The sequence below is a fragment of the Serinus canaria genome, chromosome 5, assembly GCF_022539315.1.
Source record: "Serinus canaria isolate serCan28SL12 chromosome 5, serCan2020, whole genome shotgun sequence".
In the NCBI taxonomy this organism is placed as follows: domain Eukaryota; kingdom Metazoa; phylum Chordata; class Aves; order Passeriformes; family Fringillidae; genus Serinus; species Serinus canaria.
In genome coordinates this window covers 29,820,899-29,847,825 of record NC_066319.1, presented here as the reverse complement: position 1 = coordinate 29,847,825, position 26,927 = coordinate 29,820,899, and the positions used below count along the sequence as shown (strand labels likewise).

Genomic DNA, 26,927 nt, shown 5'->3' with positions numbered 1-26,927 from the left:
TAATGATTTCTGAGATTGTCACCATAGTTTCTGTTCTCATAAATTGTATGTATTACTCAATATTCAAAATAAAAAACAGCTATTCCAAAACCCATAGATAAAGTTTACAGTTGAAATCCTAGAAGAAAGCAATAGGAGAAAAGAGACCTGAGAATGTGATACAGCTGAAGTTAGGTCTGGCCAGAAGCCAAAAGTTTCTCTGTTTGTGTTCTCAGCACGTAAAAGCCAAGCTGTTTGAAAAGATCACATCTCTGAGTAGAAATGGAAGATAAATCCATTTCCAGAGCTACTGCAAGCACAAGGAACAAATGCAAAACTAAGGAAAGGAAGAACCCTTCTGATATTGTTGTTACTGTTGTGTCTTACATATTTTGTCTGAATCTCAGACACACTTGCTAAAAAATTAAAAAAACACCTGGCCAGTTAAAGTTGCTATTCCAATGTACTTTTCAATGTTGCCTCCTAATAACAAGACCAAGTTAAAAAGGCTTTCATTTGCTTTGCTTATAGCTTATGAATTTATTTGGTTTTTTGGAAACCAATGATAAAAAGAAGTTGCATTTCTGATCTGATCTGTATAAGTCTAATTGTCAGGATATTTTTATGTCTGATTATTTCATTTGTGTTGTTCTTTGTATTCCATTGTTTGAAGTGTTAAGTTTAGCCCTAGCAAAATCTGCTGCAGGATGGGCCTCTGTTTTACAAAGTCATCTTCCATTTTGACAGCTTGTCTTCTATGAGAGACTTTCTTATTAAGCTTGCTAAGGAGTTTTGATCACGTATGTAATGAATTCAATTTCCTTTGCTTTTACCTTTGTTTACATGAGTGCATTTTCCCCTTCTCTGCATTCTTTTCCCTATTTTCTAATTCCCTTATCATTTTTCTCAGAGGCATGTATAATATTTACTTGCTTCCAACAGCATTTTCATTTATGAGTCTGTGATTTCACAGTGGAGAGAGAAAGAATCTCTCTCTTTAGGAGAAAAAGTCAGGAAATTCATATTATTTCATCACTTGCTTGAGAGATTTATCTGAATAGTTATTAAATCAGCAGTTTATTAGAGCTTTTCTACATGGGAAGTGTTTAGTCTCTTATTTGTTTACCTCTCCTTTTTGACATACTGTTGGACATAGAGCTCCTAAATGACAGATAAACCTATTAAAAATCACCCTTGCTGTTGTAACAGCATTACTCTGTGATATCCCTAAAATAAAAGATTTGATAGAGTCTCTTCAAATTTTGAATGGATACTGAAACCTTACTGAAGGATTTAGTCAGCTTCAATTTTAAGTTTGTCATCCCAAAAAAAAGGTTTAAATCTTTTGTATTTGTGAGGCTTGCATGTAATTACTACTGTTATAATATAGGTGGAACATCTGGAGCGGAGGGAGGAGAGTGGAGAAACTGCTCCAAGTCCAAAATTGCTCATGCCTGATATATTGACCTGATATATATCATCATGTGAGTTAGAATATGAGTTATGGACAGAGTCCAGGCACAGAATCCTAGTCTCTCCCTGCTCCAGCTTGATGCCAGCTTGGGTAAAAGCAAATCTACTGTGAACAAAATTAGTAGTAGTAGTATCATTTAAAAAGTGGCTGCAAGAAAATGCTTGTTAGAGGAAAGACTGTACATTAAATGTCACAATATTAGATTTTGTTAAAGTGACTTCACTTCCAGTTCTACTCAAAATACAATGGTTTTATCAATTTTGATCATAGCCTAATGAATGCAGGGACACAGAGTAATGGTTTGAAGGTGATTCAGATGTGGATGTCCTCTCCTTCCTTGTGCCCTGTCAAGAATATTCTCCTTTTCAAGCAGAAATGATTAATATCTGTCACAATAACTCTTGATAATCATTAGGGAAATCTTCAAATAAGTTGTCATATTGACAAGTCATCTCATCTAATGCACATCTTTCAAAATCACAAAGGAATGTCTCAGCCAAAACAGAGGTGAAAAAAGAACTTGTGAAATGGGACAGTGCAAGTCCCAAGGGAGTCTTTTGTACCAGAAGAAAACTATATAATGTGACAGGTAATAAAATTCCATGCTATAGAGGTGACAGGTGCAAAGCTAATGCACAGCAGTGTGTCATTTTCCTGACTGTGTTCAACACAAGCATGGGCTCCTTCCTGAATTAGCACATTTAGAGTCACAGCTCAGTAGTAGCACATGACAGTAAAGAGCAGATAATAAAGAGGACAGAATGCTTTGAAAATCCTATCTTTGAAAACAGAGGGAATCTATTTGTTGTAGGAAAATAAAAATTACTATTTTTATGGTCTATTTTTGAGGCTTAAGTTAACAATTTTAAAAGTCCGTGGAGAGATAAGTTCTGTTTTCAAGAGAACTTTGACTTCTAGAGGCCAAAGTATCCTTTCCTTTAATGACTTTCAACCTTCGTAGTGCCTAGAGCAAATATAGGAATTTGAGTGCCCAAGTCACTGAGAAGGTTTTGAGGCTTGAAATTTTACCAATATCCTAGAAGAAAGTAATGAAAACTAATGAAGGCAGTAGATACAGAACAATCAAAGAAGAACACTGAAGATGGGTCACTGTGTCAGTGCTAGGAATCACTTAGAAAATTGGGTTAAGTATATTGTTAATACAGCCAAATATGAATTGATATAGAGGATTAAAGAATATAGGTAAAATTTACAGGCTGAAGGTTTATATCCTACGAAGTAAAGATTTAAGAAAATATTTGAGACTCATCTAAACACAAGTTCTAGCACATATATATATATATATATATATATATATATATATATATATATATATATATATATATATATATATATATATATATATATATATATATATAGCTAATCTCCTCTAGAATTAGAAGGTTAATTTTGTCCTCACTTTTGTATTCCCAGGACAAGAACCATTAGATTTCTTAAGTGGTTAAAAGATGAACTGTGTACTAAAGTAATACCAGAACTCAGGCTGCGTAGTTCAACAGATGTTCTCACAAGATCCCTTGATTACCTTCCAGTAATACTGAGCCACATGGAGAACAAACTGAGTAAGGTTTCTATTTCAGCAGCAATGCCTGTGTATTCAAGTTAGACTGATTCAGAGTGTAAGTAAAGCATAATTTTAACAGTGATCATAATTAGTTATTAGGAAACTAAATCAAATGCTTTGATATTCACTTCAAAGTGAGATTGGGTATTTATTTACGATTCAAACAGAAGGAAGTTCAGGGAGGTTCTCACGCTATTTTAAATACTAAATCATAAAAAAGAGAATCATTTCTCCTGGTTACAAATAATCTCTTAAGTATTATTTCAGAGAATTAAATTAATTTTTATGTTATTCTAATGGACAATACATAGTACAAGCATAAAATTAGAAGACTGGTAGCAGCAGAAATTACACAACAGAGCTTAGCATCATGCTGGAAAAGATTTTGGAGTTTTGAGACTGCTGTCCATAACGTTGGTGTTAAACCAGAATCTGGGACCATTTATTAAATCCGAAAGTCTTTTGTGGGTCACTTCATGACATAGGGACCCCGTTTTGAGAAATAGAGATTGACTTTGTTACTCTGTCAATGAATAGAAGAGAAAATGAGAGACTGAAGCCATTTTAGGAAATGGCTTTCTTGGGAAGCCTGTCAGAAAGAAATGGACATCTAAACTTTTAACCGGAATAATTTGAATATTTTTCCATCACTTCCTATCAACATTAGTATGCATTCAATCTGACAGACCCTCTTTATGAACTATGAGGAGAAACATGGCGTGGATTTACAAGGTGATAAAAGAGGATTTTAGATTTCATGTTGGCAGTGACTTTGGGCATGTGTAACAGTAGTGTAGGGACACTGGCCCAGTCTTCTTGTCACATTCCCCAGTCAGACAGGACATGAGTGTGCACAGAAGTGATCTTTGAAATGCCAGACTGAAGCTGCCTTGTGCAGGATCAGCTGGCCATGGACTGAGGAGGGAGGTTGACTTTGTTGTTGTTAACTGTCCAGCCAGCTGATACAAAGAAATGACTCCAGAGTCACACAGTGATGTCTGATGTCATGGTCCATGTCAATCGTGAATATCTGATTTCAGGGGTTTTTTTAAGGGTATATTTATAAATCTTCATTTCCAATGAATATTTTTAACATTTAATTGCTCTACATTTAAGACTATAAAAAAATAATTTCTATTCATTTCACATTTCTGTTACAAAGACACTACCTAAAAATAGTTTTTTCACAGAAAAACTATATAAAAGGTAATGCTGCTTTCATAATTGGGAATTCATAACAAATCAATAATTGTTTTAAATAAGGTCTTGATAGGAGTAACTTTCTCAGTTTTGGACATTTTTTCTAATCCTGCCTCTTGCAGCAGGGTGTGAAGCTTCTCATGAATGAAGTGGCATCTTTATTGACTATGGAGTTATAAAATTAGGATAATTACAGCTCTTTCCCCCTTGAAGTTAAGACGGTGACAGTTAATATGCCTTGAGACCTATTTCCTGAATAAGAAGTTAAAAGTGTGAGTAAAAGTGTTTCAATGGGGCCCATCTCCAAATATTTTCCCATTATCTGTGGTCCTCCTTCCAAAACGTCAAGTTGTTTAACACTTCTTTTTGCTTTGTTTTGAAGTCAAGAGTAAAGAAGTTTCTCCATAGACATTGCAAGGAAAGATGAACTATGCTTTGTTGGCATGCCCAGTTGAGCCTAAATACTTCCATAACTTTGCTCTTCATTCCTTGGGAGAAGCCCATCCAAACTGCAAGAGAAAGATGTTCCCCTGCACTCCCTTTCTCTCCCATTGGCTGGCCTTGCAAAGAGGAAGCATTTCCCACGGTGATTTTGAATGTCTAGAGCCACCAAGGGGGACACAGCTGGGCACAGAGCTTCCCTTTGACCCCAGGAGACTCTCTCCTTCCCTGGCTCTTTATTATACCCCTTCTGCTTCCTTTACCCTCAGGAAGCCAGATGTTTTTAAAGAAGAAGGGACACAGAGCTTCCAGAACACTGCGGAGACAGGCCTACCAGATTGGTGAGCACTGTTTTTAAACCACTTGGGACGTTGAGGCACGTGCATGCTCACAGGCAGGCTCGGCCAGGTGTCTGTCAGGGCAGAGCTTCGAGCACACATCCAACCAATTTGCCTACAGGAGCAGATGGTGTTTTATTCTCTCCATTAAGTAGCACTGCCTTCTCAGTTAAGTTCTTATGCACCAGTGCACTGTAGACTTACATGGCTCCACAGCGTGGCTAAAATGAAAATGTTTACATTACTCATCAGGAGCAGCAAACATCTTTATCCATCAAGGCTTTTCCCTTTTAAAAACTGAGCCAATTAGGAAAAATCCCGCTTGAAGGTAGTAGTGGAGTCCAGGGAAGTCACTGCTGTGATTCTTCAGTCGTAACAGGAGTTGGACTTCTGTGATCCTCATGGGTCCCTTCCAACTCAGGATGTTCTGTGAGTCTGTGATACTGCATACTTGGTTTTCCACCACTATGCTGATCATCTCTAAAGCAGGCTGAAATATTCAGGAAATCTCTAAACTATGCACTATGTATTTTTTCCAAAATACATATGCAATTATATACTGCATCTTACTTAGGGAGATGGTTTATTAATATAAATTAATTTTCAGAATTTGCCCTCTAACACAGACAGGCCCAAAGAGCAGGAGTGATGACACAGGGAGAATAAACCACCTGTCATTTTCTCCATTAACAGAAACAATGTGTTTCTATAGTTTCATTCATGAAGGAAATAAAAATAGGTGGAAAAGAAATGAAAATCTTATCAAAGACTAATACCTGAAAACTTCACATGTGGGGTCCTCACTGGGGTAAATGGGCCCATTTTTGTAAGAAAAAGTTGGAGGATTGGGTTATAGCTTAATATTTGCTTTGCATACTGGAAAACATATTGCTGTTCTCATGACTGAGTCAATCTGCCATATCCTTGGCTTTCAAAAAACTGGTTCTTGTTTAGCAATTAGTTAGTCATGCTGAAGCCAGGTTGTTATAAATCTAGGTTTTCCTCATGTAATGGACTAAGCCTCTTGCTATACTACACATCAAAAAAAAAAACTTAATTTATGAGAATCTTCAGTATTTAAAGCATTTTAAATTAATGTGAAGAATGTGATACAGACTGTCTGCTTGATCTGAAATTACTTAAAAGATGAAATCTACCAGCAGGTGATGGACTTGGAATTCCTCATACAAGTCAGTTCACACCTTATTGCTACTGCATAAAACATTAAATGAGCCTTTGGTCTCTTCTAAGCAGTGTGAGGGAAAGCACCAACAAAAACCAGCCCCTAGAAGTCTTCCTACCCAAAGCATGAGCAATAAAAAATGCTTTTGCTTCCAGAGCAGGAGAAAAGGCAATGGGCATTTTGTTATGTTAAAAACATCTTTGTGCTTGAAGGAATATGGTCCAGTATTGTAGAGACAGATGAAGTTCTAGTTCCTTCCACAAACTAGCAGCTGTCAAAAAAATTAAGTTGCTGGTCTCAAATAGGATAAGTTTCTCAGTCCTTCTCTTCACTTATTTCTAACACTGTAGTTTACTCTTCATGGGGAATTTTAATTTTTTTTTTTAGTAAACAAAAATCAATGCCATATTTCATTTGGTGTTTTCTAAAAAAGAACTATTTGTTTTAGAACACAGCTGATGACAGAGAATTTTTAAAGGTCTTTTTATATTGTCTCTAACCTGCGGCTTCCAAATAATTTTTGTTCTGAAGACAGACATTTTTCTAAGTGATCGTTATAGTACTGTAAGGGATGGAGCTTCCTTGAGAAAGCCTTCATTTTGAGGCATTGCTTTTAGGGACTGCCTTTCTACCTGTCCTAGAGACATTCATACTGTGGATCAATAGCAGTTACACCAGTTTTCAGGGGGAAGGAATTAATTTTAAATTCCTTTTAAATTTACTTAAAATTTGCTCTTACAGTTGAAGCTAAAGTAAAATGAAAAGGTAAGAAAATCAGTGATTACAATGCCATTTGACTATATGTCAGATTTGGTGATATTATTTGCTATATGTAAACAACTGGCACTAATTACATCATCATATATTTTACTTTCAGTTGTGTCAGTATAAGCCAATTCTCATTTCATGAGTGCTCTCAGTGAAATAATTGCAGAACCACAGTTGCCCTTCAGACTCACCAGTGCACTTAAAAAGTGAAAACTTTTCAGTGAATCCATATTGACTCACTTCCTTTGTAAGGAGGAGGATAAAATAAAAATCTTTACCTGTGTAATCTCGTCCAATTTCTTAGAAAAACTAATGGATTTCTGGTAAGTGTACTGATAAGGTTCATTATCTTCAGCCAGCAAAAATAGCCAGGAATAGTTTTTTAATTAACCAGCAGCTCTCAGGCTGCTTCTTACACTCAAGGACATACACTATACTGGATTTAGAGTGAATTAAGTGCTCAAGAGTCAGTACAATGGCACAGCAACTGAAGACAGCTGTTATCAAAGCTTTGGTCTTGTTCTTTTAGCATTTATGGAAAAAATGACAATTCACACTGAAATGCTTGTAGCTGAATGTACACAAGCAGCACTCAAGGATGTGATCGAGGGCCCTTCATGCAGGAATGTGCCCACTGTGCATAAGCACCTGGCTTCTGTGCATGAGACTTGTTCCTGCAGCACTCCCATGGCTATCTGTTTTTCTGACCTCTCTGATATTTTGTCATTCTGGCATATATATAAGTGGGAGTCTTCTGAAGCAGGTCAAGGAAACAGTGGAAGAAAATCTATTATCATCCTGATATAGAAAAAAAAACACATAAGGCATTAGACAGCCATCATGGTTACTTCAGCAAAAAGTTGAAGACCTCTAATTGAAGGCCTCTAACCAAAATCCCTAAGAGTTCATAAATGTAACATGAAAAAGAATATTCTGCAAAAAACATTTGTATTTGCAGCAGCAACTAAAGGAACAGCAAAAACTATCAAAGACAGATTCTTTAATATTTCTGTCAAATAGACAAAACTTACATAGTTATGTTGAACAAGCCAAAAGCTGCTGTAATTATTCCAGCTTTCCTCACAAGCTGGCCTATTTTCCTAGGGAAAACATACTGCATCTGTTCAGAGTGATCCAGGGAAATACCACAGAAGGTAAAAGAAGATATATTATGAGAACATGATGAAATACACTTGAGAATTTTGAAACAAATACAGTTTCAGAAGTGTGTCCATATGTTACCACATACACCATCAAAATTGGATTTTCTTCTGCTTTCAAAAACCTTACTAGTCAAAACACAGAATTCCTATTACCATCAAATATTCGTTCATTGAATTGCATTCAGTGAAATGTATGCATTGATTTACATCCGATATTATATTCTACAGAAGGTGGATTTTAGTTGGCTAAAAATAATGGCATCTATGCACCCTTCTGCATCCTGCAAATTACTGATATGCAAAATACTCCTCTTGGCCATGAGGTGAGAAGTGGGTGACAGACTCTGTCTTTATGCCTCGCTGCATTCATCTATTCATTTTGAAATCTGTCACCTCAGCTGAATGAGCAGTTAAAAAATGAGAGTTAATCTTAAAGGATCAAATCCCATCTTTCCTCAAGAAGAAATGTCATCGAGCTTGATGAGATCTCTGAATACAACAAGTAGTCCATTGGTTATTTTATGAAAGTTTTAATTTGGCAAATGCTTTGTTATTTTGGAGGTAGAACTAGAAGTTTGACTGGGATCTTTGCATGCAAGGGGAATTTCTAGCAGGTCTTTGTACCTCAGTTAAACCTGTTCTTCTGGAACATCTCTTTAACAGGTAAGAGACTTCCTGAGATGCAAAAGTAGTACAAACCACTATTGCCAGTTTGTGGGAACGTATCCAGAATGTGCTAAGCTCAGGGCACCCACCTCTATTTGAAGTTTACAGTCAACTACTGTAGTTTAGAAAGCAGGTGGATTACTTTGGTCTCTGGTGTGATTGTGTAGGATCACTGCTACGCACCTCCATTTTCACTGTGTGTCCAGGAATCTGTAGCTCCTCAGAATTTGTGAAGAATCATGTCTTGCAGCATATAACTGAAATACTTGAGATACTTTCAAATAAAGTAAAACAGCAGGCAAGAAAGGTTGGCCAGCTCTGCTTTTGAACTCACAACAGACACTTGTGCATGCATCTGGTGCATTATGGTGCATGTGTATCTTTCTGTATCTGTGTCCAGTATCTCTGTGAAGCACACAGGTTCAAGGTGTTGACTGTGATGGTGCATGCACACATTCTCAAGTACAGGTTACCAGAAGACCTGGGTTTATAAAAGCCCAGAGTGCTGCACAGAGAAATACAACAACCATGAGTGTTTCTGTTGGTCACCCCCCAGCAGCAGCATGGGGTATGTGGCAGTGGGCAGCGAGGACAGGAGGTGACTGTCAGCTAATGAGGTTACATGGAATGGATGAGACTGCTGTGGCAAAGAACCAAGGAAAGTGGTGGAAATGGTCCTGGAAATTAGTAATGAACTATAGGTTTGGTACTGTGACAATGGCTTGATAAGTCAGTCCTAACTAAAGGTTCCAGTCCCATTTTAACTGGGATCTCTCATTTTATTGTAGAGGGTAGGTGATTTTTTTAACATTTGCTGTTATTTGTTTTCTATATTAAATTATTAAACTGAGCTGTTTAATTGCATGTATCAAACTGCTGCTGTTAAGGGTTGTATCACAGAAAAAGCTGACAGATTGATAATTAATGACAGTGAAGCACAACAATAGGATCAACAAAAGTGAATTAACATGTGTTGATTTCTCTGTGAAAGAGAAAATTACACTGTAATTTAGGGTCCTTCAAACTGGCACTTAAAAAACAGAGAATTCTTTTGGTCTTAACTATAATGTAGCTATTCGTTTTGAGAGTGGAAAGGAGAAAATTTACATGCCTGATGTCTATTTCAATGAGGCTTGCATCATTTTCTTGTTCAAGCTCTTAAGCTTTCTTGTATATCTTTTCAGTTCAAAGACAGCTTACTTGACAGCTCAAGTGTTGAATAAGTTTTCCACAAACTAACTTTGATAAGCAGCATTTTTCCTGAATCCAGAAGGTGTTCCTGCTGTACTGCCATGCTGCAAGTCCTCTCTTCAAATCAATGAAAGCAAGTGTCACACATCTGCTTACTGGATACTTGCTGCTGCCATTGTACAATAGTTACCCTCCAACCAATTTCCAGATTGCACTGCTCATTCTGTTCCACAAAACTGAACAAGAAGGATCAGGGAACTGGGATAGTAGAGTAGATACTCTGTTTATCGCCCTGACAAAATTAGCAGAGAATATAAAGATGTAATTAAAAATACATGCACTCCTTATGCAAATGACTCTGCAGCTTCAAAAATGTGGGTACAATACGCATAATATTTGTGCAGACAGAGGTGCTCCAGGTGTTGAAAGTTTGGATTTGTTTCTTATTTATGTATATAAATAGCTTCATGTATGCAGTCCTTAAATAACAAATTTTCTTCAGGGAATTAACAAAGGATGATCAGATGTGATCTGAAACGTATCTGAGTATAACTTTTTTAATAAGTTGCAGCATGTTAGAAAAGCACATTCCCTTTTTGTGCACAATGTCACTCTGACTTTGAAAATCGCCAAATGAAACAGTAATTTTACCATCTGGAAATTAGATTTCCCATCAAAATCTACTTTATGTATTCACCATTATATTTGAGCACCAGTTACAGTTCTGTCCATGAAGGAAAAAAATCCAAGAATAGCACTATGACAAGATATTTTAAAGGATTTATTGTAGTAAATTAGACCATTAATCTAGCTATTCCGGTACCCTGCCCTGCTTCAGAATACAGCTTCTGATTTGTACCTGCTCAGACAGTGAGTGCTATTTCTCAGCTTCATGGTGATTTGTCACCTGCCTTTTAAAACAATCTTGTCATGCTATGCTCAGATGTCAAAGACATCTTGTCTATTCTTTCAGGATCTAATAGTTTTCATTATTTATTCCCTTTCCTTTTATTTCCTTTTTCAATCTAAAGGAGCAGCTGCTCACTGTTACACAACAAATGAAACAAGAAGTAGTATCTTGTTATCTGAGTATATCAACTCAGTGTTAGTATGCAGTTTGAGTAATAACTCTCTGCATTAAATCCAGCAAAGGTGAGGGAAATGTTCACAGTGTTGATTGAAGACTGCAACAGGGGACTCCTGTAAGGAGTGTTTGGTGCTAATTGCAGAGTCATGGAACTACTAGCCTTAAGTACAACATAAAGTTAAGCAGACCTGAGTGACAAAAGAAGTCTGCCAAAAATGTCCAAAAAAGAGATATTTTCTGCAATGGCAAGGGAGGGAATTCTGTCTCCTTTTTTCAATGAAGAATCATGTCTTCCAGCATATACGTGTCTTCCACAAAACTAACATAATTATTTAGTTTATTGCAACAAAATTTCTATCACATCTTTCCTTTTGAAATAATTAAATTAATTCTGTAACTATGTTAAAGATTATATGCAGTGCTATTGCCTGGATAAGTTTTAGTGATAGAATTTTTTAATGCCTTGCACTATTCAGATAATAAAGAAAAGAATTTTAAAATGGTGAAGAAAATTATATTATACAGATCATTTTACTGGAAATTCTAAAAATGCACCAATTCCAGTAACATACAGCTTTTTACATGACAAAATTAAAATACTTGAATGATGAACTATTCCAATGGTATGCTGTCCTCATAAGGAAAGATGTGAATTGAGTCCTCACCTGGTTTGAATTTAGGCTTATTTGGAGGGGGAAGGGGGTTTATTGATTTTTTTTTTCCTTTGTTAAGTGATTTCATATATATACAAATACATACATATATATTCCTTATGTAAGTAGTTGCATTTCCATTCTATTTAACTTTAACAACAGTTAAATATATACTTGTTTGCTTTCTACTGTTCCTTCCATTATTCTCAAACCACAACCAAAAGCAAGCCCACTTCATTATCCAGAATTAGCATGTCCCCAGACAGGTAGACTTGCTACCTATGAATAACTTTTAAATAATTAAACAAGATAAAATGAAACAGCCTGGAGCAAGTTCAAGATAAGGTCCTCAGCTCCATCACAACCTAATGAGAAAAATGTACTGGAAGCAGTGTTAGGCTGGTGATAGTGGCATATGTCTGCCGAGCCTCAGGAATGCCAATATCGACCTAGGTAATGAATATGTATTCCTTGCTGCATTCCAAGCAGCCTTGTTGGCAAGGATTAAGGAATACTTAGATCTTGAGAGACTTTTCCTACTACAAACTGTATAATAATCTTAAATAATATCTTGTTACACACAGATACTACTTAGAGGATCAATACAAGACAATAGGTTTTAAAGAAGTAGCCAACAGCAGATTTGCTTCTTTCTCCTTTCCTTCAATGACTAGTGAGGACTCGTGCTGGGTTTTGGAGAAAATGTTCCCAAGATTTCAGAAGGGGCAGCTGATAAAATGTCTCCATTTCCTAAAGAACAAAGGAGATGGTTTTGCTTAAGCCCGTTTATTTTCTCCCAAAGAAAACAGTTTAGGTGTTCCTTGTAGGCCATTAAGAGTATCCAAGATACCCAGTACCCTAAACAATAGTCACGATGGCATGCCACAATATTTCAGCCACTATTTCCTTTTAAAAAAGGGTAGTGTATAATTTTATCCTATTGATTGCAGTCTACAATCTTTCTGCCCTTCTTTCTGCTGTATCTTGTTGTCTACCTCTTACACAACAATCTGACTCTAGAGGGGGGTGTAACCCAACATGGATAATAAAGTTGTGCAGGATGACTACATTGTGATGCCAAAGAACATGGTACTTCAGTCACTGGACATTGTGGAGAAAGAATCTTGAGTCTCTGCCTGTAAGGCATAACCAGGGCAGAGGACACTGGAGGGCTCTCTGGTGAGATGAGCCATGTGCAAGGTTGCATGCACTGAGCTATTTACTCAGTGGGGGAGTGCGCTCATTCTTGCATCACATAAATTGTACTGCACACAGCAGCACATCATGATAGCTGCTGCTTGTATTCCACTGAACCATGGGCAAAGAAAGGATGCTCAGAGGAAAGGATTTTTCTTTTTGAGACATCTGGAAACACAGAGTTTCTGCTAGTCTCTGAAAGGTCAACTAGAACTGGCATAATATTCCTAATTTTTGTACTTTCATCTCAAACTCCAAAATTACTGCTGTAGTTCTACTTTTGGATGAAATACACCCAAGCTCTCAAAGGATAGCCCTCATTCCATTTTCAGCCTTATTCATCACCCTCAATGGTGTTTTTGTATTGTAGTGTGGTATTTACCTGAGGTGCTGTATTCCAGGTGAAGGCCTTCATACAGTCACTAGTGTAATTGCCCATTCTTTCAATGGCATTCTAAGTAGGAACAGCCTCCCATGAAAGCTTTCAGGATCACTGAACTGAAAACATGCTGTTGAAGGAATGCATACAGTCATAGCAACCGGTCAGCTTCTGGTCAGTTCACAAATGTAAAATGCAAAGTATGAATTTAATATATTGGAAATTGGGTTTGATTCCTTTGGACCTGTGTGAGTTGTATTACTGAGTTTCTCCACTGCGTGCCCTGAAGCTGTGTATTAGTACTGCTCTTAAATGTCTAATGCTTGCTTCAAAGTTTCCAGTTTAGATCTAAAATGGAAAGAAAAGAGTTAGGACACCAATTTCCTTCACGTTATGCTCTTTGTATGGAAGAATGTCATAGCTCCCACTGTACTGTTTCTCATGAAGGTAAATAGACCTTTTAACAGCATGGATTGTGTTTTTGCAAGCTGAAGTGGATATGTACAGGTGGTTTTGCTGCAGAGCCCCCAGAGAAAAAAAAAGGATTTACTCCCACTCTTCACTGATCAAAGTTTGAAGTGGAGCCTCATCCCCATTTTTGCACACATCAGATAAGCTAGACAGGTAGTACTGTAGCCTGCTTGGTGGTCAGTAATTTTCATGTGTCGGGTGCCTTTATATATCCCTGCCAGTTCACTGAAGTCACAATTTGTATTACTACCTATTGTGCCAATTGCATACTCTTAGACACTTGTAATAGCATTCTTCAGTCCCAGTCTAAAGCATCCCACTGTTCCTGTTACAAACTTTAGACAGAAAGGTGCCAAACAGTGTGGTGTTCACTTAATGAGATTGCAGTTCTTGACTAGAATTAACAGTGTGGAATCTTGAGAAGCAAAAGAGCTTGTATTATTCTCTTAAAACAAGTGTGTATATGCATCTGTATGTGTGCACACAGACTTATATTACAACTCATAATGATTCCATGCCACTAATCTGCTTGCCTGTTCTTTCCTGTAGCCCAGATGATTTACTGAATGCACTGAATGAGGGTATCAGCCGTGCTGATGTGATCATTACATCAGGAGGTGTATCCATGGGGGAAAAGGTATGAAAAAGTTTAAGTTTCACTTCCTACAATATATGTAAGAATTTCAAACTAGAGTCTGTCATCCAAGCTACTATTTTTGTATTAATGTTTATTAAAAATGGACCTTACTTTTATTGGAACACTTACATGTGAATTACTGAAGAAAACTTTCTTCAAGGCTCATTCCATTCATTCCTATTGCTGTACTATAGTTGACATAGTACAACAGAAAAGCTTTTAATTCTTGATGTGAGGGATTTACAAATGTGTTTTTATTTAAGGAATGATTTATGTAGATGAGGAAGCTGCTGGGTTAATAGCACATGAAGACAATAGACTTTCTTTTTAGAGCAGGTAAAAGGATCTAATTAAGGTACTTTGAAAGTACTTTGAAAAGCAACCTGAGTATATATATAGCATATTTTTTACTCAGCACAGCTGTTTCCTGAATGTGCCAAAGCTCTGTTACAAAAATAGTTTTATCACATTTTGCACCTGATAGTCCTACAGAGAGTACATATGAGACCCAGCGAGCTGATATATTTGCCTTTTGAATCATTAACAGAATTGTTGATTGAGTTTCTGTTGATTATCCCTGTGCCAAAGCCATCAGAGAAAATAGGGATACATAGATGCTGGTGGGGCATAGATGAACCTGCCGGACATTTGCATGACTTATGCAAGGGAAAACTCATGACTTATGCAAGGGAAAACTCAAATTACTTTTTGATCCCAAGCTGAATCTGTGGGTTTGGCAGGTAAAATAAACATCTTTTATAATTAACAGATACTAAAGGTGGTCATTAGGAGGTGGGAAACATGAGTGCTGGTTTTGTTTACTTTTCTGGATAGAAATCATATCACTGGATACATAATGAAAATGGATAATTAATCAAACCAGTGCAAATAACTTTCAATTACTCCCATTGTCTCCAGTGTGCCTAGAAAAATAATCAAGGACAAGTACTGGTCTTTAAATTGGGAATGTGGCACCATAGTGCAGATACAGTAACACTGAGAAGTGGCTGGACTGCTGATTGGTCTTACATTCAGACTTTCCACTCATTCCTCCCCAGTCTGAATTTGAGGCAAGAGTCTAAGGTCAATAGGCTCTACATTCCACTGATGGTCTGCCCTCTGATACTGAGCTTTCTACAGTTTTAATGAAATAGCTGTGAACATCCAAACAGTAAACACAAAGTAAAGGAGGGGTTAATGCAAGTAATAATTGAGAGTTAACATCTGGCTGAAATGAGTTGCTGCTTTCCAAGTACTTGAACACACACATGCACAAAAAAAAAGGGCTAACTGCCAGGGAGTTTCAGATTTACTGCTTTCAAAGCCTGTCTTCACAGATGACTGCTATGGCCCACATGTTTAACCTCACTTAACACAACAGATAGGGTACTGCATCTTTAGGCACAGCAATTGTCAATAAAGATTAAACAAGTAATTCCATTTTTTTTAATAACTGGATCAATCTTGGTCTCATTCACAAACCACCCACAGTTTTTTCTTTCTAAGGAATGTTAAACCCCACCACTGTGAATTAGACCATTAGACCCAAGAAATTACAATCATTACAGTATCCTGGAATACTATGATTTCTACAGTACAGTATTGATTTCAAAAGTAGTTGGAGATGTCTAAATCAACAACTAGATAATTTCCATAGCAAAATTTAAATACCTTGATCATTTAAAGTCTTAGCTTTGAATCATAAAGGTTTTTTTCCACCTTTGACATAGAGAATGTTTTAGTAGTAGGTTTTTGTGGGGTGCTCTAAGATTCTGATGCTGCAGATGAATTTTAAGGAAATATATGTCCTTCTGGAGTCAGGTTTGGCACCTAAATGAATCTGTTCTTCTTCTTTTCCAAAACACTTTCTTTCAAATGCTGAAAATTCCCCACTGGGCTGTAGCACTTTCAGGATATGGAAATTTTCATCTTCATTTGATATTAATTAATTGCTTTGAATGCTTAGATGATGTAAAGCCACTTTGATGTTACTTAATTTTATTTTTTTTTTAATTAAACAGGACTATCTTAAACAGGTGCTGGATATTGATCTTCACGCACAGATTCACTTTGGCAGAGTTTTTATGAAACCTGGGTAAGAAATCTTTCTGCTTAGGCAGCCTAGATGGAGGCTACATTGGGCCAAATATCCTAGTGAAGTGCTTCAGTAGATTTCACTTTTCCAAATATACTATTAACCACAGGATAGATACATGTGGGAAAAGCAGCAAAATCAGTGCTCTTCAGATTAGTCATCATCTTTATGGGTGAAATTAACTGGAACAGAGAGATTATATTTTATCAGTAAGAGATATTTCTCTGATAACTGTTGCAGATCAGGTTTGGGGACTGGTGGGAAAGCAGCATGGTATAAACATTGCCACAGCCTTCAGTGCAATCACAGAGCTCACATTGGCATTACCATGAAATAACCAGGAAATATAAGGACATTAAATGGACAGTTTGCTTAAAGAGTATCTCATTTCACTTCAAAATTTGCATAATTTATATTCCTACAAGCAGTTCCTTGAGAGAGGTGGAATGACAGGTAATTTACAAAGCTTTGTCTAATTGGCATATTGCTCATAGTAATTTTGAAGTAAGCAGAGTCCTTTATGTGTTTAGTTTGCCCCAGGAAACTGTTTCAGCTTTTCACAGAAAAGCATTGCTTTTCTATGCGGTGGCACTGCTCATCAGTGAGTCTGAAAGTGTGCTCTGCAAAGAGAATGAAAATCACACATGTTGAAAACAGAGAGTTCCCTTTTCTCCACAGTGCAAGAGCAGAAAGATATCTGCACCTCTGCCTCATTCCCTATGGAGAGCAGTTTGTTTGCAAGCTGGGTCAGAATGGTCCAGCTACACAAGATCAAGCACAGCTTTGCAGGATGATTCCCTCTAGCCCAGAACTGTTGTCACGGAGCAGAGCTGCAAGTGGGTGTTTGCTGTGAAAACAGACAAATACTTTCACTGTCTCTGCGTAGAGTCTGGTAAAGAACTGCGTGTGGGCTTGGTGCTTGTGCTGCTCCCTCCACCACCTCCTTTCCACAAAAGGAATGAGTGAGGCTGAAAGCTTGTTTCTTCCCCTGGTGGATGTAGCCCAGGCATAGAAATTGCTCACTGCTTCTGTCGTACTGCTACAACCGAAGCAGGGAACTCCCAGAAATAGAATCTGCACTCCAATCTCTGCTGCTGACAAAAGGGATAACGTGATTTAGAGAATTCAGAGTATTAAATTCTGGTTCTGGCTTACTTATAAGCGAATGGAATTTTTTCTCCTGGTGACTCCTCTGTAGACCTGCAGCAATAAACTTTTAATAACTAGCTAGAAAAACTTCAAGAAATGGGTTTTTTACCTTAAAAGTCCCTTTTCAATTTATGCCACAAGAAAGCCATTTCTTATTGCTACCAAAACATTTGCTCATCAGTTCTTACTGAGAATGTAAGCACTCTCTTTTTCATTAGCTGTAGTGCAATAGAAAATATTGTATCTTGGGTTTCATTAACTTCATGTTAAAAGATTGTAGATTGTGGTTACTCTATTGAGAAAAAAATCCCTTGAGTAAGTTCCAAGAGTGAAGTCAGAATTTTTAGTATGCCTGTGTTTGATGTGCTTCATGAGTGCAGGGTGGTGCTTGGGATTTACCATCCCTCCACTTGGTCTGAAAGTTGCTGAGCTCCTGTAAGGTAATCTTGTCTAACTGCATTGACAGAAGGAAGTACTGAAACTTTCTACCAGTGATAGAGTTGAAGTGTCATAGAAGAATTCAGAGTTTCTGTAAATATGAATTAGCAATTCAATTTTTTGTCCATTGGTTTGTGCACTGGTTATAACAGTTGGAGGTCTGGCACAGAGTTCCCATCATGTTAGAGGCATTTTAAAACAGGAACATCAAGCACTAACTTCCCCTGATAAACTAAGATATTGATGAGTCTTAACAGATACAAAACTAGGTGATAATGAGCAAAGTGCAGCAAATCTTCAAAGTTGTAAACTGTCATCTGCTGACCAGGTGCAAGGGGTCAGCTCAAGATAAAGCCAAGGAAACCAGCCTTATTATTGCTCCTAGTATAGTTTCTAATGTTTGAAAGGATTATACTAATATAAATTTCTTTTTTCATGGATAAGTCCCTTCTCTTTGCCAGCCATATTCTTGAGCTGCCACATTACTGTCCCATTTGTGTAACAGTAGTCACCAAAGATCACTGAGCAGCTCTGAAAGGCAGAGAGAGCTTCTCATTGATAGACCTGAGTGTCACCTGGCTGCAGCTCTACCTGTGGTATCTGAATTTGTTCATCTGCAGACCAGCTGCTCAGAAATTCTGCTCCCTTGTAATACTGTTGTAGAGACTGGAGTAAGAGAATTAGAGTCACCAATGTTATAAAAAATTGGGAACCCTTATATGAAAAACAAACACAGTTCTGTAATTGCATAATTCCAGTATTACTTCATTGTTAATTGGCTTCTAGCATGAAGACAAGATTTAGATTTTTGATTTCTAGTTAATTTCCTTTCAGATATTTCCTCTCCAAATTTGTGTACTTAAAACTTAAGAGTTGAATATCAAGAAAAATTATTCTGTCACCATGAAGAGAGGATTATACCTCCAGTATGGAATAACCAGCAGGTTCTAATGAACTGCTGAGAGAGAGATGTCCTGTTTTATTTTCTTTTGCAAATATTTTAAATAATACAATAATCTTCAGTCAAATTCTAATGCAGATATTAAATGACTCCTTTTTCCATAGCCTGCCAACAACTTTTGCAACTCTGGATATCGACGGCGTAAGAAAAATAATCTTTGCGCTTCCAGGTAAGATGTTTTGTGGATTACTTTTGTTGCTGTGCATAGATGTCAGACATGAAACAGAATAGTGACACTTCACAGCACCTGTGCCTGGTGTTGGCCCCTAAGGAAGGTACCTGTAAGATTTTCTCAGAAATTTACAGAAGTTATGGACTTACAGGGATTGCTGTGGAGTTCTTTTTTGTCCCTGTCCTCAGAGTTTTCTGGTACAGGTCTTAGGATTTCTTCCCTCCAACAATTTCCTTCTATTTTTCACAGGGGTGTTTTTTCCTACAGCTCCCTGCACCTTCACCATAAACATCCTGTGGGTGTAAGTCTGTGCATCCACTCTGACATACTGAAAATGGAGACAAAAATGAGGGAATGCCAAGGAACATGTCATGGAATATTTTTGTTTATCATGCTCATGGTGTGGAACCAAAAGAGGGCAGCACAGCTGCGCCGCTGCTGGCTGGGAAAGCACTTGTTTAGAATAAAGATTTTCTTATGGATTTCTGTCCTTCTAAATGAGGAGGAATTTATTTTATTCTTATTGCTCTGGCTTTCCATGAATTTTGACTGCACAAGCAATCCTTGATTGCTTGATAAACTGGTGGTTTTCAGATGTATCTCCAGTGCTTCTACCCTCTCTTGCTCTAGTTACTGCAGTACATTTTCTTACAGGGTAGAGATCAGTGGAACATCCATCTGATCATAGTATTTATTTTAAAACTGTTGTCTAGGGAAGCCCAGTTATGTAAGACGGTGGTGTTTGACAGGTGCTCAAACACCTCTTTTGTGAGTAAACAGAAAACATATAAATCAGTAGAATTCTCCTCAGAATTTGTCCTAAAGCATTTTTCTACTCTGTTAGGGAACTTAAAGGTATTCTTCCCTTGGTGTCTGGGAACCATTGGTCATGAATAAAGAGCCCTGTGAGGGTAGAGACAATAACTATGCACAATTAATTCTGCTCCAGCCCCAGACAAATTTAGGCATAGGACAAAGGCAGCAGAAGAACAGAGGCAAATGGTAGGGCCTGAGGAACATGGGGCAGTTCTGGTCAGAGCAGGACCTTAGCACACATCATCCAGAGTGTAGCTTTCAAAAGGGGGACTTGCCTCATGCCCCTTGCCACACACCTCTGCAGTCTGTACTGTATGCAGTACATTGCATGGAAAGCTCCGTAGAGTCCTTTAAAATAAAATTGCTATAAAACATAAGTTCACTTTCAGCATTTCAGAGTAAACCAAGAGGGCATCATCACCAACTGCTCTTTGTCCTACAGGCAATCCTGTGTCAGCTGTTGTCACCTGCAATCTCTTTGTTGTTCCTGCGCTGAGGAAAATGCAGGGTATCCTGGATCCTCGGCCCACTATCATCAAAGCCAGGGTAAGAATCTTGTCTTCTATTTAAAAATTCTCTCAAGATGTTGAAGTACAGCTCTTTGGGCTCTGGAAGACTTGTGTTTGTGGAATTTGAGCCCTAGACTAGTTCTGTCAGCGGAAGGATGTTCACACAAATAGAGGCACATTCTCAGTCTCTGTTGGTGGTAATATTCAGTCCCATAATTTTTTAGAGTTAGATTGCCATCTAATGGAGTGAGATATATAGATGCAGAGGCAGCCATTTGCCAATCAGGCAGCAAGGATGATTTCCTGTTTAAAAAAGATATTTGTTTTAGGCTGTGGTAAAAAATGCAGAGTAATCTGTGAATATCTAGAACAGATAGTTCTGTATTAGCAATAGAAAATACGAACTTTAAAGCCTTTTTGTTGAGTTATTTATAGAAGAAACCCACACGACCCCCACCCAAAGCAATATAAATTCCTTAAACTCTTCTAACTTTTCCAATAAATCATGGATAGTGTAACTGTATTTAATATAGATTCAAGGCATGTTATTATAATGTCTTCTTCTTCTGTTTTTGATTCAAATAAAGTACCAAGGCATACATCAACTTTTGTAGTTTTCTTAGTGTTCTTGGCTATGCACTTTTCTCTTACGCTTAGCTCGTGTCTCTCTTTTGCCCTTCCTCAAGCATCCAGAATTTATCTCACAGCTAAAATATTCTAAAAGAGAGAGCAATTTGCAGTGACCTTCACTTTTGCATGTATTTTCCATTATGAGCGTTGCCTGTATGTCTTTTCATTTCAAAGATTGGCCATTTTTCTTTTGTCAGAGCTAGCAGGATTTTTGAATGCAAATACCATTTTTATCTTTCTGCAATGTAATCCAAAGAGACCAGGCTTTTTTCCTAGAGAAATACTATCTGTAAACTCTCACTAAAGGAACAGTTTTGGAATATTCCACTTAATGCACGTAGACTCCTTCAGATACTTTGATATTGTAATATCACAGTTGTATTTCCTTAAATACTGCAGTCTCTTAAATACTGCAGTCTCTGCCTTCTACAGCTTTTAATCTTGCACTAGACACCATCTGACCTCGAAATGCAAGTTTTTGAAAAGACTTTTTTTAAGGAAGAACAACTGAGCAGATTATTCCATTATTTTAGACAGTGCAATGTGAATGCATGACATGTTTATCCTTTCTCTTTTAATCTTACAGTTATCATGTGATGTTAAATTGGACCCCCGCCCAGAATATCATCGGTGCATTCTGACTTGGCATCACCAAGAACCACTACCTTGGGCACAGAGTACAGGTCAGTGCCAGTCACACAGACTGACAGACACTCACACACAGCCTTGCCTTCCTGAAGATGTGTCTGGGAACAAGAGTGTGCACATGTTTTTTTCATAGAACCTACTTTATGCAGCCTGATTTACTCACACATTTGTGCACATGCACACACACACATTAGTACAAAATTCAGTGCTGATATGGCTTGTCAATTTTACCATTAAACATCCTTTATTTGAATAACCTGCCTTATACACATACACACTACATGTGTATGCTTGCATATGTGCATGCATTCCTTTTTTTAAACATCCACTAAGCTTACTTGCAGCCAGGCACACTTGCTTCCTTTTGCTGTTGTGCATGTACTAAACAAACACAAGTTGGGGCAGAGGTAGGAGCAATACAAATAAAAGAAGTGTGATTTTAGCTGAACTGGAAAAGTAGGAAAGATAGCAGAGGCTCTAGATGTTCTCTTAAAGCCAACTAAGGATTTATTAGTCATGTTTGCCACCTAGGAATACTTCTGAATACTCAGCTGCAGTTAAGGTAGATTTGAATACTGGTTCAGCTATGTACTGCTAGAAAGCTGTGACACTCTTGCAGGAGATTTAGGTCCTTAAACAACTGCCTTTTTGCTACATCTAAATTGTTCAACAAAAAGCATATATGTGAGGCTCCACAGGGAAAATACTAGTTCAGTTCTTGGTCCTTATTACAAGAAAGTCGTTGAGGTGCTGGAGAATTTCCAGAGACAGGCAGTGAACCCAGGGAAGGGCTTGGAGAGCAATTCTGTGAGGAGTGGCTGAGGGAGCTGGGGATGTTTAGCCTGGAGAAAGGAGAATAACAGGAGATCTTACCAGTCTCTGCCACCACCTGAAAGGAAGTTGTAGCCAAGTGGTGGGGGCAACAAGTGACAGGAGAAGAGGAAATGGACTCAAGCTGCACTAGTGGGGGCTCAGGTTGGACATCTGGAAGAATTTCCTCTTGAAAGGGCTGTTGAACATCGGAACAGACTGCTGAGGGAAGTGGTGGAGTCACCATCCCTGGAAGAGTTCAAGAAACAACTGGACATGGCACTTAGTGCTATGGTTTAGTTGAAATGGTGCTGTTCTGTCAAAGGTTGGTCTTAATGATCTTGGAGGTTTTTTCCAGCCTAAATTATTCTATTCAGAGAGAATAGAGTTAATCAAATTTATTCTAGAACAGGATATTAAAAACATTCTAGACTGTGCTGATTTTAACGTTTGTATAACTGGAATAGGTGTACAAATTGAAAAATAAAGTAATTTCGATAGGATTTGCAATTTACTAAGACAAGATACATGATACAGATATTGTGGAAGGCTGGAGAGGAAAACAATCAGCAAAGAGAATGATGGTTTTGAGAGCCAGTGCAGTGAGAGGCTGACTAAATCTCCACAGAGTTCTCTGTTTCCATCTACCTTGGAACAGCAAAACCCAAGCTCCACGAATAAGTTAGCCACATAAACATTTTCATCATAACAGCTTTTGTTTGTTGTACCATGTTGCAGCATTTGGAACTAACTGAAGACTCCACTGAAATTGTTCTGCCTCTCTCCTGTAGGGAATCAGATGAGCAGTCGTCTGATGAGTATGCGCAGTGCCAATGGACTGTTGATGCTACCTCCAAAGACAGAGCAGTATGTGGAGCTTCACAAGGGGGAGGTGGTGGATGTCATGGTCATTGGGAGGCTATGATGTCACCAGCAAGAGCGAAGCTTTGATGCATGTCCACATATCATTGACTGTATCCTGTAATATGCAACGGCACAGCTAGTTTTTCCGATTTGGATAAAAGTTGATCAGTATAGTCAACATCTTGAAATATATTTCAAATGGAATTTAAATAAATACCTTTTAAAAAAAAACTTTAAAAGAAATCTTAACAAAGAAATTTATTCTGATTATATCAAAGCAACTTTTTCCTTTTCTTGCAATTGCTTTGTGTGTTCAATGCTAGTTCGAATAGCGGTAGCTTTTAGTAGACAGCAGTAGGTGCCTGCAGAACTTGTGTTTTTTCTCATCTTTAAGATACAACTACTTACGCTCTTAAAACAAGGCTGTCTGCTTATTTATACTAGCGTAGACAACACTTGGATTTCCCTTATTAGTATGCTTCATAACCGCTTCACAGAGAGCTTCTGCTTGTTCTTTATCTTGTATCTCGTGTTGATGTGCACAGTGCCAAAAGCAGAGTGGCTGCCCTGGGAACCCAGTGAAGCCCCGAGGTTTTCTCACCTCGCCGCGCATTCAGGGATGTCTCTTGTCCCAGCAGCCACCCAGCTCAGTACTCTTGGGCAGTAACTGGATACCTTTTATTTCAACAAACAAAAAAATTGCTTCCTTAAGTGCTGACAGCCTTTTTAACCAATACATTTAAAAATGTACAGAACTAAAAACTAAAAAAATCAAAGACTGATCTTGTACAGATATTAGTGTTACCAGCATTCGTGTGGAAATTAAATGAGCAAAGAAATAAAACTAATGTTAAACAACTCTGTACCATAACATTTTCTGTAATGATATTGAAACTTAAATGAATAAAAAAAATCCTCAATCATTATTTAAAATTTCACTTGTTCAGCCTGGTTGTTTGAAACAGAAAAACCCTGTGATTTAAGAGGGTATTTGGGGTGGGGGAAGAGTGTAGGGAGGAAGAGAAATAGTATGTCCAATCTAGGGCCTTCCCTCATGTACAGTGTCATGAGTGAACTGAAACTACAGAGTGAGCTCTCTCTCACACCTCCCAAGGGACAAAGAGAAGCAGCATTAGCAAGTGGGCTGGGGTTACAGTCAGACTAATCAGAGCTGAAGAATACTTAGTTTCCCCATATAAATTGCATAGCATTTGCAAACAGCTCTTGTGCTGCACTGTCTGGAATTTGATAAAGTGTTCTTTTTCTTTTTTCCCCCCATGAGATAAGGACTTTTCAGCTCCCGCCACACTGTGTATATTGGTAGCTTCACATTTCATCTGGGATTAAGACCATAGCAGTGCCCTACTACACCTTATTTCTTGGACTTCATGGGTAAAATGCTATCCCACCAACTCCATTTGTGAAGCAAAAGCATTTATCTATAGTATTTTTTGAAGACTCAGTCAGGGAGAACACAGAAAATTTAAATCACGGTGGACCAGAGCTGTAGTTCTGTGATAACTGCAGAGGGCATCCCTCTAAGCTGGTTTTAAAACCAAACTGTTTGCTGTGAAACTCCTTGTGTGGGCCACTGCAAAGGTTGGAGGCAGGTAGGCATACACTGTTTTTGGAGGCAATCCAGTGACTGATTGTTCAGAGAAACAGTAACACAACTTGCTGATCAGAGGTTTTTTGTTCTGGACTACATGTCCACATTTGTGATCTCTCTATGTAGCAGCAGGGTAGTACCAAATTAAATTCATGGATGCCTGTTTTTACTGTACTAATATTTCAAACCACAGAAGGAAGAGAGAGGTGGGTTAACTCATCTCTGAGAAATAATGCCAAACATTGTGCATTATAAGCCGATGGATTATTATAATGTAGTTAAGGGTTATTATAGGCAGCATGTGTAATGAAAATCAGAAGTTTATAAAGGACATCAATAACATAAAGATTCACTAGCAGTTCAAGTTCAATAGTTGTTTTAAAGGCAGAGTCTACTCCTTGAGTACATGCATTTGATACATTTGGATATAGAACTTTGACATTTTCACACTCTCCCACCTCTGTTCCCTCAGAGGAAATACAAATGAGGAGTCAGAGCCCAAATCAGGCTATGTTATCATGAAAAAGTTGGGGCTGACAATGATTCTTATACTCTTACCTGACAGGAAACTAAGAATAACAAGAGAGTAGATGTTGAAATGCTCAAGCACAAAATCTGCCAAAACCTTTATTTTGCCTTAGGTGGCAAATTGAAGTCAGTTTTTAGTATCAGGGGAAAAAAAAAAGCTTGAAAATGGTCTGTCATATTTGCCCTTCCCAAACATTTCTGATAGACTTTCATCCCAAATGAATTCAGGAATATGTTCCCAGCTTAATATTTCTTTTGTGAGGGTATTTTATACATTTCCCAAAATTCCAGGTAAAAAATTATTTGCTTGAATACTTTATATCTACAGTAGCCTCCTTCTTGATTCTGAAGCCAGCCAACTATTCCCATGTAAAAGGTGAAACCTAAGGACTACAGGTTAGACATGAAAGAGCATTTCTGCATGTACTAAAAAATACCAGAGACTCCTCTAGGAGAGGACAATCAAAGTCACAGCTATTGATGACAAAGGGTTTGCATGGGCAGAACAGCTGTAGCAGCTGGTGGTCATTAAAGCAGCAATCTGTAGAACAAGGTACAGCTTCCCATACCTGTATTTGGTCCATAAGTTCCAATTAAGTGCCTTATCCTCATGACAAAGAACATGATCTCTAGCAGCTATAACACTTCTCCTTCCTAGTGCCAGCTGGTCTCAGGAGACAAAGCACAGCATTTTCAGCATGATACTATCAGCAGCTGGATTTCCATATTTGCTCCAAGTGAAAAAAAACCACACTGGTGTTTCTTCTGCGTTTTCTTATGGGGTTTTTTTGTTTGGTTGTTTGTTTTCTTTCAAATTTGACTGTTGTTTTCTAGTAAATCTATCCTAGCCTCCACTCAGAGAGACGAGTTATCATGCTGGATTTAAAGTCAGCATTGAAATGCAGGAAAATCTAGGGTAATTTGTGGGGAGGAAAAGCCTGCACATTTTGCAAATGTTACAACCTCATGAGCTGCTGCTAGCTGCATGTTTTCTGGAAGGGCTCAGTGACTCATATTCAGCATTCAATTAAGATTTGCTCTTTGCATTTGTGCAATATCACACACAAACTGATAAAGTTCTTGGAATCGAAAGCCTTCAAAAGGTTGTGCACAGAGGCTCAGTAGCGCTGGATCCAATTTGTGTTTAAAAATGCAAGCAACCAAGTAATTTTTGCAGAGTTAATTCACAAGCAAAACTGAAACCTCATTGTACTCTACTAACTCTGCAGATTATCTGAGCATACCACACAAAACAAAGGTATTACCCTGACCTTGATAACCAGGGA

The 26,927-nt window shown here is 37.9% G+C and overlaps 1 protein-coding gene across 20 annotated transcripts in view; it reads left to right on the top strand.

The window, feature by feature from the left end:
- The window catches only part of GPHN (gephyrin), a 271,212-nt gene extending 246,770 nt beyond the window's left edge, over positions 1-24,442 (top strand). For 16 of the 20 annotated variants that reach the window (XM_050975921.1, XM_050975918.1, XM_050975916.1 and 13 more), the window contains 7 exons: positions 4,949-5,020; positions 14,325-14,412; positions 16,434-16,507; positions 19,160-19,224; positions 20,486-20,589; positions 21,769-21,865; positions 23,432-24,442. In XM_050975921.1, the coding sequence (XP_050831878.1) occupies positions 4,949-5,020; positions 14,325-14,412; positions 16,434-16,507; positions 19,160-19,224; positions 20,486-20,589; positions 21,769-21,865; positions 23,432-23,565 (634 nt within the window). In that variant the 3' untranslated portion in view covers positions 23,566-24,442. The remainder of the gene's footprint in view (positions 1-4,948; positions 5,021-14,324; positions 14,413-16,433; positions 16,508-19,159; positions 19,225-20,485; positions 20,590-21,768; positions 21,866-23,431) is intronic. The other 4 variants (XM_050975933.1, XM_050975932.1, XM_050975922.1 and 1 more) reach the window with 1 other exon arrangement.
- Positions 24,443-26,927: the final 2,485 nt, after the last annotated feature.